At 39.7% G+C, this 15,909-nt stretch overlaps 2 protein-coding genes across 4 annotated transcripts in view; one reads left to right on the forward strand and one right to left on the reverse strand.

Annotated features, from left to right (window-relative positions):
- LOC128702434 (uncharacterized) overlaps positions 1 to 15,909 on the forward strand; it is a 188,966-nt gene that overhangs the window by 59,853 nt on the left and 113,204 nt on the right. The gene's annotated exons all lie outside the window — the stretch shown is intronic.
- LOC128702371 (probable serine/threonine-protein kinase clkA) overlaps positions 4,371 to 15,909 on the reverse strand; it is a 168,631-nt gene continuing 157,092 nt past the window's right edge. For 2 of the 3 annotated variants that reach the window (XM_070102194.1, XM_070102195.1), the window contains exon 2: positions 7,801 to 8,924. In XM_070102194.1, the coding sequence (XP_069958295.1) occupies positions 7,889 to 8,896 (1,008 nt within the window). In that variant the 5' untranslated portion in view covers positions 8,897 to 8,924 and the 3' untranslated portion in view covers positions 7,801 to 7,888. Of the gene's footprint in view, positions 5,018 to 7,800; positions 8,925 to 15,909 lie in introns of those variants that run through there. The other variant, XR_011394240.1, reaches the window with a different exon arrangement.

A 15,909-nucleotide genomic window follows, 5' to 3' on the forward strand; every position in this document is an offset into this window, starting at 1 on the left:
TCCCAAATACCATTCGTCTCCATTCACTCCTATCGAACACGCTCACGCACGCCTGCTGGAAGTCCAAGCCCCTCGCCCACAAAACCTCCCTTACCACGTCCCTCCAACCTTTTCGAGGACGACCCCTACCCCGCCTTCCTTCCCCAATACTTCCCCTATACTTTCATACATTCCCTTCTTTGCCTCCATAGATAACGTTTTTTGTCTCCACATATACCTCAACGCACCACTCGCCTTTTTTCCCTCATCAATTCTATGATTAACCTCATCCTTCATAAATCCATCCGCCGACACGTCAACTCCCAAATATGTGAAAACATTCACTTCTTCCATACTCCTCCTTCCCAATTTGATATCCAATTTTTCTTTATCTAAATCATTTGATACCCTCATCAGCTTACTCTTCTCTATGTTCACTTTTAACTTTCTACCTTTACACACACTCCTAAACTCGTCCACTAACCTTTGCAATTTTTCTTTAGAATCTCCCATAAGCACAGTATCATCAGCAAAAAGCAACTGTGCCAATTCCCATTTTGTATCTGATTCCTCATAATTTAATCCCACCCCTCTCCCGAACACCCTAGCATTTACTTCTTTTACAACCCCATCTATAAATATATTAAATAACCATGGTGACATTACACATCCCTGTCTAAGACCTACTTTTACCGGGAAAAAGTCTCCTTCTCTTCTACACACCCTAACGTGAGCCTCACTATCCTCATAAAAACTCTTTACAGCATTTAGTAACTTACCACCTATTCCATATACTTGCAACATCTGCCACATTGCTCCTCTATCCACTCTATCATATGCCTTTTCAAAATCCATAAATGCAATAAAAACTTCCCTACCTTTATTTAAATACTGTTCACATATATGCTTCAATGTAAACACTTGATCTACACATCCCCTACCCACTCTGAAACCTCCTTGCTCATCCGCAATCCTATATTCTGTCTTACCTCTAATTCTTTCAATAATAACCCTATCGTACACTTTTCCTGGTATACTCAGTAAACTTATTCCTCTATAATTTTTACAATCTCTTTTGTCCCCCTTCACTTTATATAAAGGGACTATACATGCTCTCTGCCAATCCCTAGGTACCTTCCCCTCTTTCATACATTTATTAAACAAAAATACCAACCACTCCAACACTATATCCCCTCCTGTTTTTAACATTTCTGTCATGATCCCGTCAGTTCCAGCTGCTTTACCCCCTTTCATTCTACGTAATGCCTCACGCACCTTCCCCACACTCACATCCCGTTTTTCTTCACTCTTAAAAGATGGTATACCTCCCTGGCCAGTGCATGAAATTGCCGCTTCCCTTTCTTCATCGACATTTAAAAGTTCCTCAAAATATTCTCGCCATCTACCCAATGCCTCCATCTCCCCATCTACTAACTCCCCTACTCTGTTTTTAATTGACAAATCCATTCGTTCTCTAGGCTTTCTTAATTTGTTTAACTCACTCCAAAATATTTTCTTATTTTCATTAAAATTTCTTGAGAGTGCCTCTCCCACTGTATCATCTGCTCTCCTTTTGCTCTCTCTCACCACTCTCTGCACCTTTCTTGTACTCTCCATATACTCTACTCTTCTTATAACACTTCTGTTTTGTAAAAACCTCTCATAAGCTACCTTTTTCTCTTTTATCACACCCTTTACTTCATCATTCCACCAATCACTCCTCTTTCCTCCTGCCCCCACCCTCCTAAAACCACAAACTTCTGCCCTACATTCTAATACTGCATTTTTTAAACTATTCCAACCCTCTTCAACCCCCCAACTGGTCATACTTGCACCAGCCCACCTTTCTGCCAATAGTTGCTTATATCTCACCCGAACTTCCTCCTCCCTTAGTTTATACACTTTCACCTCCTTCTTACTTGTTGCTGCCATTTTCCTCTTGTCTCATCTACCTCTTACTCTAACTGTAGATATAACTAAATAATGATCCGATATATCAGTTGCCCCTCTATACACGTGTACATCCTGGAGACTACCCATCAACCGTTTATCCACCAATACATATTCTACATATTTATATATATATATATATATATATAATATATATATATATATATATATATATATATATATATATATATATATATATATATAGCAGATGAACAAGGAGGCTTTAGGAAAGGTAGGGGGTGTGTGGACCAGGTGTTTACAGTGAAACATATAAGTGAACAGTATTTACATAAGGCTAAAGAGGTCTTTGTGGCATTTATGGATTTGGAAAAGGCGTATGACAGGGTGGATAGGGGGGCAATGTGGCAGATGTTGCAAGTGTATGGTGTAGGAGGTAGGTTACTGAAAGCAGTGAAGAGTTTTTACGAGGATAGTGAGGCTCAAGTTAGAGTATGTAGGAAAGAGGGAAATTTTTTCCCAGTAAAAGTAGGCCTTAGACAAGGATGTGTGATGTCACCGTGGTTGTTTAATATATTTATAGATGGGGTTGTAAGAGAAGTAAATGCGAGGGTCTTGGCAAGAGGCGTGGAGTTAAAAGATAAAGAATCACACACAAAGTGGGAGTTGTCACAGCTGCTCTTTGCTGATGACACTGTGCTCTTGGGAGATTCTGAAGAGAAGTTGCAGAGATTGGTGGATGAATTTGGTAGGGTGTGCAAAAGAAGAAAATTAAAGGTGAATACAGGAAAGAGTAAGGTTATGAGGATAACAAAAAGATTAGGTATATATATATATATATATATATATATATATATATATATATATATATATATATATATATATAAATAAATAAAAAGAACATAGTAAACAGGTGATATCACAATATTTTTCAGTGGTTATTCTGTATAATATATATATATATATATATATATATATATATATATATATATATATATATATATATATATATATATATATATATATATATATATATATATATATATATATATGTCGTGCCGAATATGTAAAACTGGTCAATTAGCAAGAACTCATTTAAAATTAAGTCCTTTCTAAAATTTTCTCTTATACGTTTAAAGATATATTTTTTTCATTAATGTTGATGTAAAAATTTATAATTTTGCACCAAAGGCAACTTAGAAATCTTACCTAACCTTATTATAACAAGAAAAATTTATTTTAGCGTAACCTAACTAAATATATTTTAGATTTGCTTACAGTAATTTAATACTAAACAAACACAGTGAAATATATTTTTTTCGTTAGGTTCAGAATGATTTTGGCGAAATTATTGCATACACAAATTTTCACTTGTCTTATATGGCAAGATGAACGTTGCTATTTAAGCCAAGATCGCAAGTTCTGCCTATTCGGCACGACATAAATAAATATATATATACATATATATATATATATATATATATATATATATATATATATATATATATATATATATATATATATATATATATATATATATATATGTATTACCTACAGGAATATAATATAAAATTAAACACAATTTTTTTTACATAGATCCTTTACTAATAGAACAAAGACAATATAGCAGACATAGTGTTTAAACTTGATAAAGTGTATCAATATTAATAATCAAATTTAAATGTCACTGATTGTTAATTTCCAATGAATTATTTACACGCGAAAATAAAAACCTAAAACATATGACATTATATTTACAACACTTGCTTATATTCTGGTTTATTTCCTTCAGTCACAGACTCGTGGTTCCTTCAGTCACAGACTCGTGGTTCCTTCAGTCACAGACTCGTGGTTCCTTCAGTCACAGACTCGTGGTTCCTTCAGTCACAGACTCGTGGTTCCTTCAGTCACAGACTCGTGGTTCCTTCAGTCACAGACTCGTGGTTCCTTCAGTCACAGACTCGTGGTTCCTTCAGTCACAGACTCGTGGTTCCTTCAGTCACAGACTCGTGGTTCCTTCAGTCACAGACTCGTGGTTCCTTCAGTCACAGACTCGTGGTTCCTTCAGTCACAGACTCGTGGTTCCTTCAGTCACAGACTCGTGGTTCCTTCAGTCACAGACTCGTGGTTCCTTCAGTCACAGACTCGTGGTTCCTTCAGTCACAGACTCGTGGTTCCTTCAGTCACAGACTCGTGGTTCCTTCAGTCACAGACTCGTGGTTCCTTCAGTCACAGACTCGTGGTTCCTTCAGTCACAGACTCGTGGTTCCTTCAGTCACAGACTCGTGGTTCCTTCAGTCACAGACTCGTGGTTCCTTCAGTCACAGACTCGTGGTTCCTTCAGTCACAGACTCGTGGTTCCTTCAGTCACAGACTCGTGGTTCCTTCAGTCACAGACTCGTGGTTCCTTCAGTCACAGACTCGTGGTTCCTTCAGTCACAGACTCGTGGTTCCTTCAGTCACAGACTCGTGGTTCCTTCAGTCACAGACTCGTGGTTTCTTCAGTCACAGACTCGTGGTTCCTTCAGTCACAGACTCGTGGTTCCTTCAGTCACAGACTCGTGGTTCCTTCAGTCACAGACTCGTGGTTCCTTCACACACAGACTCGTGGTTCCTTCACACACAGACTCGTGGTTCCTTCACACACAGACTCGTGGTTCCTTCATACGGACTCGTGGTTCCTTCATACACAGACTCGTGGTTCCTTCATACACAGACTCGTGGTTCCTTCATACATAGACTCGTGGTTCCTTCACACACAAACTCGTGGTTCCTTCATACGGACTCGTGGTTCCTTCACACACAGACTTGTGGTTCCTTCATACAGACTCGCGACTTCAAATCATCATCAACATAACATTCCCTCGAGTCTATAACTGAGGAGTTTATAGGAGTCAAACAAAACAGGTCTTGAGGAGAGTAAAAAGTCCCGAGAAAACTTAAAAAAAAAAATCTTAAGGTCCTCGATCCTTTGAAACTAAAAACAATGTCCTTCTTCCCCTGTGCCCTGCCAGAAGCACACTTGGAAATTCCACCATTGGCAACCAACAGCAACTCTTGTATCCAACATAGCTTTAAGGGCGACATTCTCACCCCTCATACTAGGGAAAATCAAACTTATAGCACATGCCTGTAGTTCCTCGATTCAAGTACAACATGGAGAAGAGGATAAGTTGTTGATGTTCGTTGCAGAGCAAAAAAAAAATAACATATAAGACAGGTAACATAAAAAGATTTAATGTATATGAAGACACAATATACTACCAAAAAAAATCAGAAACACACGTGCATACGCAAGCACAGTGATAACCATAATGTAAAATGACGCGTAAGTATTTGAAATAAAAAGTATAAAAAACAGGAAAACGAAAACATTAAAAGAGAGGGCGGTACTATAGAAGATGCATCATATTTCGAGAGAGAGAGAGAGAGAGAGAGAGAGAGAGAGAGAGAGTATCAAAAGAGTGTCTTGCTCTTCCACAAGGAGAGGTGGTAGGGCCAGGAACGACACACGGGATCACTGACCTTTATATTAAAAATAATCAGCCGTTAAGTTTAAGCCCAGATACTAGGAATACTACGTCGCAAACTGTCAGCCAACGACAACCAAAATGAGTAAGTTGTTTCCGTAGAGATCCAATAAACATATAAAAAAGGAAAACAAGAGATAACTTTCCTGTTAGTAAAAAAATCGTTCAACGAAAATATGATTACATGCATAAATATAATATTTTATCACCACACATCACTACAAAATAATATGTATAAAGATATCTAACACCACACTTATTACAAAATTATGTATAACAACATGTATCACTACATCATTACAAAAATATCACGTGTAAGGATAGCATCTATCACTACACTTCATTACAAAAATATTACGTATTTCAAAAAGGTATTAAAATGAGGCTCATAAAACGTACGCGTGCACCCAGAAAAAATAGAGCGTTTAGCAAGAGGATGGAGGCGGAACCTACCAGCAGAATGTTGTTGGTGTCTATTATCCAAGGATGACACGCGTCAGGTCGTAAAAAGTTGATGTATATCCTGGTGTAAGAAATACTAGAGGAATGGTGTGGCGACAGTGGTAGGAGCGGTGAGAGTAAATCCAGTAGAGATATGGTACGGCTCAGACCTGCCACCAGTGAGGCTATATCACTACTGACTACAGGCCAAAGGTGATGATTTCTTCAAGCCACGGGTGTAGGGAGGAAAGGAGGAAGTAGTGGCCTGACCACCTGAGAGGCTATGCTACTACTGACTACAGGCCAAAAGCGATAATTTCTTCACGCCACGGGTGTAGGGAGGAAAGGAGGTGGTGGGAGGGAAAGGCACCTTTGTGGTTGAGTCGTCCCTGAGACGTCCTTGAAGGCTACATAAAGTCGTGTGGTGCCCCTGCTGAAATCAGGAAGGAGCCCCTGGAGGTGAAGTGATTCGGTGTGGGTTCCTTAATGGTGGGGCGGGGCAGTGTGAGATTTCTGGCAGCCGGATGGTTTACCTAGCCGGGCAGTGAGGGAGAGATGGGAAACCAGAGAGCGTAAGATGAGAAGAGAGAAAACCATGGAGTGAGGAACAGACAAGAGGAGAGGAACCAAGGGAGTGAGGGAATAGAAGCCGAGGACGGAGAAAGCCAATGAGAGAAAGAGAGAGAGAGAATGAGAGAGAGAGAGAGAGAGAGAGAGAGAGAGAGAGAGAGAGAGAGAGAGAGAGAGAGACTTACAAGAGGTCAGCCTCTGCTACAAACACTTGCTCTATATCAGTGTAGGTATAAACATCACAACTTATATATAAATACTATGGATTTAACTCGAATATTTGCTTTAACCGCTGAAAATGAAAATATACTTAATGAATTTACATTTATATGCAAAAGTGCTCTTTGATGACTACGATTTTAAGTAAAAAAAAAGTAAGTCAACCTTAACTGAATAATGATACTTATTTTATTCCCATCAAACAAAACATAATATCTCCTGTTTTTTTTTTTTTGTATTTTATAAGTTATCAAATTTGTTATTTATTTGTCAAAAGATTTTTATTTTGCTTTCTTATTATTTACATTTCATACATTCATTTACGTTAATTATATGTATTTTTATTTCCTTAAAGTCTGTAATTTGTAATGTAGTTTGGCCCCATTAATGTTTTTTTGTAACTAGGGTATCAAAATATTACCATACAGACGTATAAAGTAAGTTTTATTACGTCTGTTTACTCATATTTCACCTGTTGTGTTTGAATTATTTATCTCCAGGAAAATTTTGAAACCGCATATTATAGACTATCTGAGTCGAGGTTAACCAATACTGCAGCAAGCATCACTGTGCAACACTAGCAACACTTTAGTGAAACACTAGTACCCAACACTGTAGCAACACTTTAGTGAAACACTAGTACCCAACACTGTAGCAACACTTTAGTGAAACACTAGTACCCAACACTGTAGCAACACTTTAGTGAAACACTAGTACCCAACACTGTAGCAACACTTTAGTGAAACACTAGTACCCAACACTGTAGCCACACTTTAGTGAAACACTAGTACCCAACACTGTAGCAACACCTTAGTGAAACACTAGTACCCAACACTGTAGCAACACCTTAGTGAAACACTAGTACCCAACACTGTAGCAACACCTTAGTGAAACACTAGTACCCAACACTGTAGCAACACCTTAGTGAAACACTAGTACCCAACACTGTAGCAACACCTTAGTGAAACACTAGTACCCAACACTATAGCAACACCTTAGTGAAACACTAATACCCAACACTATAGCAACACCTTAGTGAAACACTAATACCCAACACTGTAGCAACACCTTAGTGAAACACTAGTACCCAACACTGTAGCAACACCTTAGTGAAACACTAGTACCCAACACTATAGCAACACCTTAGTGAAACACTAGTACCCAACACTGTAGCAACACCTTAGTGAAACACTAGTACCCAACACTATAGCAACACCTTAATAATACGCTGTTAAGCAAAACTAAAAATACCTTAATACAATAACACTAGCAAGGAACACTTCAAGAAGCAGCAAAGAAAGACAGAGATCGTCTAAAGTTATGCAATAACCACCAATGCAGTAACTAATAGTGAAGTAAGTGTTGTTACTATCACTGTACCAAACAATACTCTCGTAACAGTATTCACCGCTGGAGAAGGTAAGAACACTACAGTAATTTTGGTTACCCATAACGTAGCAATCAATATTATAGTAATTGTGTATACCATCAAAATAGGATGTGATATCGTAGTGAACTTGATTAGCATAACAGTAGTAGGCAATGCTGAGGTAACTGTCTTCACCGTCAGAGTAATTAACAATATTGTAATAACTGTGGTTACCGTTACTGTAGATTGTAATACTGCAGTTTCTGATGTAATCATCTAAGTCTTCAGAAATATTGTAATAACTGTGGTTACTGTTACTATATTTAGAAACATTGTAGTTAATGCTGTAACTACTGCTGTAGCCAGAAATATTGTAGTTACATTCACTGTATTTAGAACCATTACAGTAAGTGTGATTGCCATCATTTAAATCAGAAATACAATAGTCACTGTTGTAATCATCAGTGTAATAAATAGCACTGCTTAATTTGAAGTAAACATCAATGTCGTATTCACCTGTGTAGCATTTATCACCGTCGTTACCATCACTGACGGAATCATCACTGTTGTTCCCATCACTGTAGAAAGTATCAATGAAGTAACCATCACTGAAATACTCCCCATCACTGAAGTGGGCATGACTGTAGTTCCCATCACTGTAGAAAGTATCACTGAAGTAAACATCACTGTAGTAACCATTACTGTAGTACTCATCACTGCAGTAGGGACGACTGTAGTAGGCATGAGTATAGTAATCATCACTGTAGTAACTATGACTATAGTAACCAAGACTACAGTGACCATCACTGCAGTGCAACAGCAGTAACGCTGAAGTAACCACCACAGCTCTCAATGCACTGCTCATCACTGTAGACGCCATCACTGAGATAGATCTTTAGTAACCAGAGCTGTAAAAATTAAGTAATGTAAATACTTGCACAAACGTAACACTCACTGCAGTAATATTTACTCTACATTCACATTAATAGTCAACATAATAGTGTCAATCACTGGAGTAACATTCACTGTGGTCACCAAATTCAACTTCAATAACAAAAACACACGTTGGGACCAAGTCAACCATGTCCTAAATGAAATTAGCTGGGAAGATATCCTAAGCAACATGGATTCAAACCTATGTCTAAAAAAATTAACTCTCTGGCACTCAAGGTATGCTCAAGGCATACCTCAAATATGCCTTGAGCATGACTCACGAAATCGTAATGACACGATTGCAAACAAACCAAACCGGGCTGGAGTTTTGAGACTCTATGACCGCGGGTTCAATCCCGGCCGGGGTATGGTTTTTATGCCTTGAGCATACCTCAAGGAAAATGAAGAGAAGATGTAAACTAGAAAGAAAGAGATGCTCTCTTATACAGATGAAGGCGAAGAATCACACAGGGGCTAAAAGAGGCCAATATATCTGTAATACAAAGGGAGGCACTGGTTAGAGAAATAGCATATATCGAACTTAAGCTAAAGGAATCTTACAGAAGGACAAGAAACGAAATAAACCCAAAATATTTCTTTTCTTATGCCAAATCTAAGTCGAGAACAATATCTACTATTGGGCCCCTACTTAGACGAGATGGGTCTTAGATGACAGCAAGGAAATGAGTGAGGTACTCGAGTCCCAGCATGACTCAGTTTTTAGCAAGCCGCTAACCAGACTAAGAGTCGAAGATCTAAATGAATTTTTTATGACAGAGACTCAGAATTTGGTAGATTCAAGCTTATCTGATATCCTGACACCACATGACTTCGAAAAGGTGATAAATGACATGCCCATGCACTCTGCCCCAGGCACAGACTCGTGGAATTCCGTGTCCATCAAGAATTGCAAAAAGCCTCTATCACGTGCTTTTAGCATTCTATGGAAAGGGAACGTGGACACAGGAGTCATTCCACAGTCGTTAAAAACAACAGGCACAGCACCACTCCACAAAGGTGGCGGTAAAGCAATAGGTAAGAACTACAGACCGACAACGCTAACATCCCATATCATAAAAATCTTTGAAAGGGTTCTAAGAAGCAAGATCGCCACTAATCCAGATACCCATCAGTTACACAACCCAGGGCAACATGGGTTTAGAGCAGGTCGCTCCTGCTCTAAACCCTGCAACATCCCCCCGATGAAAAGCAGGGGCGGCACTACCATGATAACAGACAATACAATAAGCGTCATGGGCAGAAGACTGTTCAACTGCCTTCCAGCATACAAAAGGGGGATTACCAATAGACTCCGGGCTGCCTCCAAGAAGGCTATGGACAAACACCTAAAGTCAATACCTGACCAGCAGGCTGTAGTAAGTACGTCGGTTTACGTGCGGCCAAAAGTGACAGCCTGGTTGATCAGACCCTGATTCACCATGAGGAAACGTCACAGACCGGACCGCTACTACATGAAGACCCAACATCACAACCAACACTACAGTAGTGAAGACCCAACATCACAACCAACACTACAGCAGTGAAGACCCAACATCACAACCAACACTACAGCAGTGAAGACCCAACATCACAACCAACACTACAGTAGTGAAGACCCAACATCACAACCAACACTACTGCAGTGAAGACCCAACATCACAACCAACACTACAGCAGTGAAGACCCAACATCACAACCAACACTACAGCAGTGAAGACCCAACATCACAACACTACAGTAGTGAAGACCCAACATCACAACCAACACTACAGCAGTGAAGACCCAACATCACAACCAACACTACAGCAGTGAAGACCCAACATCACAACCAACACTACAGTAGCGAAGACCCAACATCACAACCAACACTACTGCAGTGAAGACTCAACATCACAACCAACACTACTGCAGTGAAGACCCAACATCACAACCAACACTACAGTAGTGAAGAACCAACATCACAACCAACACTACAGCAGTGAAGACCCAACATCACAACCAACACTACAGTAGTGAAGACCCAACATCACAACCAACACTACAGTAGTGAAGACCCAACATCACAACCAACACTACAGCAGTGAAGACCCAACATCACAACCAACACTACAGTAGTGAAGACCCAACATCACAACCAGCACTACAGCAGTGAAGACCCAACATCACAACCAACACTACAGTAGTGAAGACTCAACATCACAACCAACACTACAGCAGTGAAGACCCAACATCACAACCAACACTACAGTAGTGAAGACTCAACATCACAACCAACACTACAGTAGTGAAGACTCAACATCACAACCAACACTACAGTAGTGAAGACCCAACATCACAACCAACACTACAGTAGTGAACACTCAACATCACAACCAACACTACAGCAGTGAAGACCCAACATCACAACCAACACTACAGCAGTGAAGACCCAACATCACAACCAACACTACAGTAGTGAAGACCCAACATCACAACCAACACTACAGCAGTGAAGACTCAACATCACAACCAACACTACTGCAGTGAAGACTCAACATCACAACCAACACTACTGCAGTGAACACTCAACATCACAACCAACACTACTGCAGTGAAGACTCAACATCACAACCAACACTACAGCAGTGAAGACCCAACATCACAACCAACACTACAGTAGTGAAGACCCAACATCACAACCAACACTACAGTAGCGAAGACCCAACATCACAACCAACACTACAGTAGTGAAGACCCAACATCACAACCAACACTACAGTAGCGAAGACCCAACATCACAACCAACACTACAGTAGTGAAGACCCAACATCACAACCAACACTACAGTAGTGAAGACCCATCATCACAACCAACACTACAGTAGTGAAGACCCAACATCACAACCAACACTACAGTAGTGAAGACCCAACATCACAACCAACACTACAGCAGTGAAGACCCAACATCACAACCAACACTACTGCAGTGAAGACCCAACATCACAACCAACACTACAGCAGTGAAGACCCAACATCACAACCAACACTACAGTAGTGAAGACTCAACATCACAACCAACACTACAGTACTGAAGACCCAACATCACAACCAACACTACAGTAGTGAAGACCCAACATCACAACCAACACTACAGCAGTGAAGACCCAACATCACAACCAACACTACTGCAGTGAAGACCCAACATCACAACCAACACTACAGCAGTGAAGACCCAACATCACAACCAACACTACTGCAGTGAAGACCCAACATCACAACCAACACTACAGCAGTGAAGACCCAACATCACAACCAACACTACAGCAGTGAAGACTCAACATCACAACCAACACTACTGCAGTGAAGACTCAACATCACAACCAACACTACTGCAGTGAAGACTCAACATCACAACCAACACTACTGCAGTGAAGACTCAACATCACAACCAACACTACAGCAGTGAAGACCCAACATCACAACCAACACTACAGTAGTGAAGACCCAACATCACAACCAACACTACAGTAGCGAAGACCCAACATCACAACCAACACTACAGTAGTGAAGACCCAACATCACAACCAACACTACAGTAGCGAAGACCCAACATCACAACCAACACTACAGTAGTGAAGACCCAACATCACAACCAACACTACAGTAGTGAAGACCCATCATCACAACCAACACTACAGTAGTGAAGACCCAACATCACAACCAACACTACAGCAGTGAAGACCCAACATCACAACCAACACTACAGCAGTGAAGACCCAACATCACAACCAACACTACAGTAGTGAAGACTCAACATCACAACCAACACTACAGTACTGAAGACCCAACATCACAACCAACACTACAGTAGTGAACACTCAACATCACAACCAACACTACAGTACTGAAGACCCAACATCACAACCAACACTACAGCAGTGAAGACCCAACATCACAACCAACACTACAGTAGTGAAGACCCAACATCACAACCAACACTACAGTAGTGAAGACCCAACATCACAACCAACACTACAGTAGTGAAGACCCAACATCACAACCAACACTACAGTAGTGAAGACCCAACATCACAACCAACACTACAGCAGTGAAGACCCAACATCACAACCAACACTACAGCAGTGAAGACCCAACATCACAACCAACACTACAGTAGTGAAGACCCAACATCACAACCAACACTACTGCAGTGAAGACCCAACATCACAACCAACACTACAGCAGTGAAGACCCAACATCACAACCAACACTACAGCAGTGAAGACCCAACATCACAACCAACACTACAGTAGTGAAGACCCAACATCACAACCAACACTACAGTAGCGAAGACCCAACATCACAACCAACACTACAGTAGTGAAGACCCAACATCACAACCAACACTACAGTAGCGAAGACCCAACATCACAACCAACACTACAGTAGTGAAGACCCAACATCACAACCAACACTACAGTAGTGAAGACCCATCATCACAACCAACACTACAGTAGTGAAGACCCAACATCACAACCAACACTACAGTAGTGAAGACCCAACATCACAACCAACACTACAGCAGTGAAGACCCAACATCACAACCAACACTACTGCAGTGAAGACCCAACATCACAACCAACACTACAGCAGTGAAGACCCAACATCACAACCAACACTACAGTAGTGAAGACCCAACATCACAACCAACACTACAGCAGTGAAGACCCAACATCACAACCAACACTACTGCAGTGAAGACCCAACATCACAACCAACACTACAGCAGTGAAGACCCAACATCACAACCAACACTACAGCAGTGAAGACTCAACATCACAACCAACACTACAGTAGTGAAGACCCAACATCACAACCAACACTACAGTAGTGAAGACTCAACATCACAACCAACACTACAGTACTGAAGACCCAACATCACAACCAACACTACAGTAGTGAAGACTCAACATCACAACCAACACTACAGTACTGAAGACCCAACATCACAACCAACACTACAGCAGTGAAGACCCAACATCACAACCAACACTACAGTAGTGAAGACCCAACATCACAACCAACACTACAGTAGTGAAGACCCAACATCACAACCAACACTACAGTAGTGAAGACCCAACATCACAACCAACACTACAGTAGTGAAGACCCAACATCACAACCAACACTACAGCAGTGAAGACCCAACATCACAACCAACACTACAGTAGTGAAGACCCAACATCACAACCAACACTACAGCAGTGAAGACCCAACATCACAACCAACACTACAGTAGTGAAGACTCAACATCACAACCAACACTACAGTACTGAAGACCCAACATCACAACCAACACTACAGTAGTGAAGACCCAACATCACAACCAACACTACAGTAGTGAAGACCCAACATCACAACCAACACTACAGTAGTGAAGACCCAACATCACAACCAACACTACAGTAGCGAAGACCCAACATCACAACCAACACTACAGTAGTGAAGACCCAACATCACAACCAACACTACAGCAGTGAAGACCCAACATCACAACCAACACTACAGTAGTGAAGACCCAACATCACAACCAACACTACAGTAGTGAAGACCCAACATCACAACCAACACTACAGTAGTGAAGACCCAACATCACAACCAACAACCTCAACTTGAACTTTGCCCTTTTTTTGAACTTGTTAAAATTCACGACCGTCGATTTTAGAAGTTTTATTTGAGTGCCAGAGAGGTTGCGAGGGTGTGAGATGGACATCAAGAAAAAATGGAAGATTGATATACACATATATGTATGTATGTATGTATGTATGTACGTATGTATATATATATATATATATATATATATATATATATATATATATATATATATATATATATATATATATATATATATATATGTCGTGCCGATTATGTAAAACTGGTCAATTAGCAAGAACTCATTTAAAATTAAGTCCTTTCTAAAATTTTCCCTTATACGATTAAAGATACATATTTTTCCTAAATGATAATGTAAAAATTTATAATTTTGCAACAAAAGAATCTTAGAAAACTTACTTAACCTTATTATAACAAGAAAAATTTATTTCAGCCTAACCCAAGTAAATATATTTTAGATACGCTTACAGTAATTAAATACTAAACAAAAACAGTGAAATATATTTTTTTCGTTAGGTTCAGAATGATTTTGGCGAAATTATTGCATACACAAATTTTCACTCGTTTTATATGGCAAGATGAGCGTTGCTATTTAAGCCCAAATCGCAAGTTCTGCCTATTTATATATATATATATATATATATATATATATATATATATATATATATATATATATATATATATATATATATATATATATATATATATATATATATATATTCTTTCAACAAATTAGCCATTTCCCACCCAGGCAGGGTGGCCCAAAAAGAGAAGGGGTTACTAGCCCCTCGCTCCCGGCATTTTAGTCGCCTCTTACGACACGCATGGCGTACGGAGGAAGAATTCTGTTCCACTTCCCCATGGAGATAAGAGGAAATAAACAAGAACAAGGACTAGTAAGAAAATAGAAGAAAACCCAGAAGGGTGCGTATATATATGCTTGTACATGCATGTTTAGTGTGACCTAAGTGTAAGTAGAAGTAGCAAGACATACCTGAATCTTGTATGTTTATGAGACAGAAAAAGATACCAGCAATATTGACATCATGTATATATATATATATATATATATATATATATATATATATATATATATATATATATATATATATATATATATATATTGTTTTACATGATGGCAATATTGCTGGTATCTTTTTCTGTCTCATAATTCTGTCTCTTAATTCCACTCCTCTTGCCAACACTCGACCATTCACTTACTTCTCTTACAGCCCCATCTATAAATAAACTGAACAATCATGGTAACATCACGCATCCCTGTCTAAGTCCTACTTCTACTGGGAAATAA

This window comes from Cherax quadricarinatus, chromosome 80, assembly GCF_038502225.1.
Source record: "Cherax quadricarinatus isolate ZL_2023a chromosome 80, ASM3850222v1, whole genome shotgun sequence".
In the NCBI taxonomy this organism is placed as follows: Eukaryota; Metazoa; Arthropoda; class Malacostraca; order Decapoda; family Parastacidae; genus Cherax; species Cherax quadricarinatus.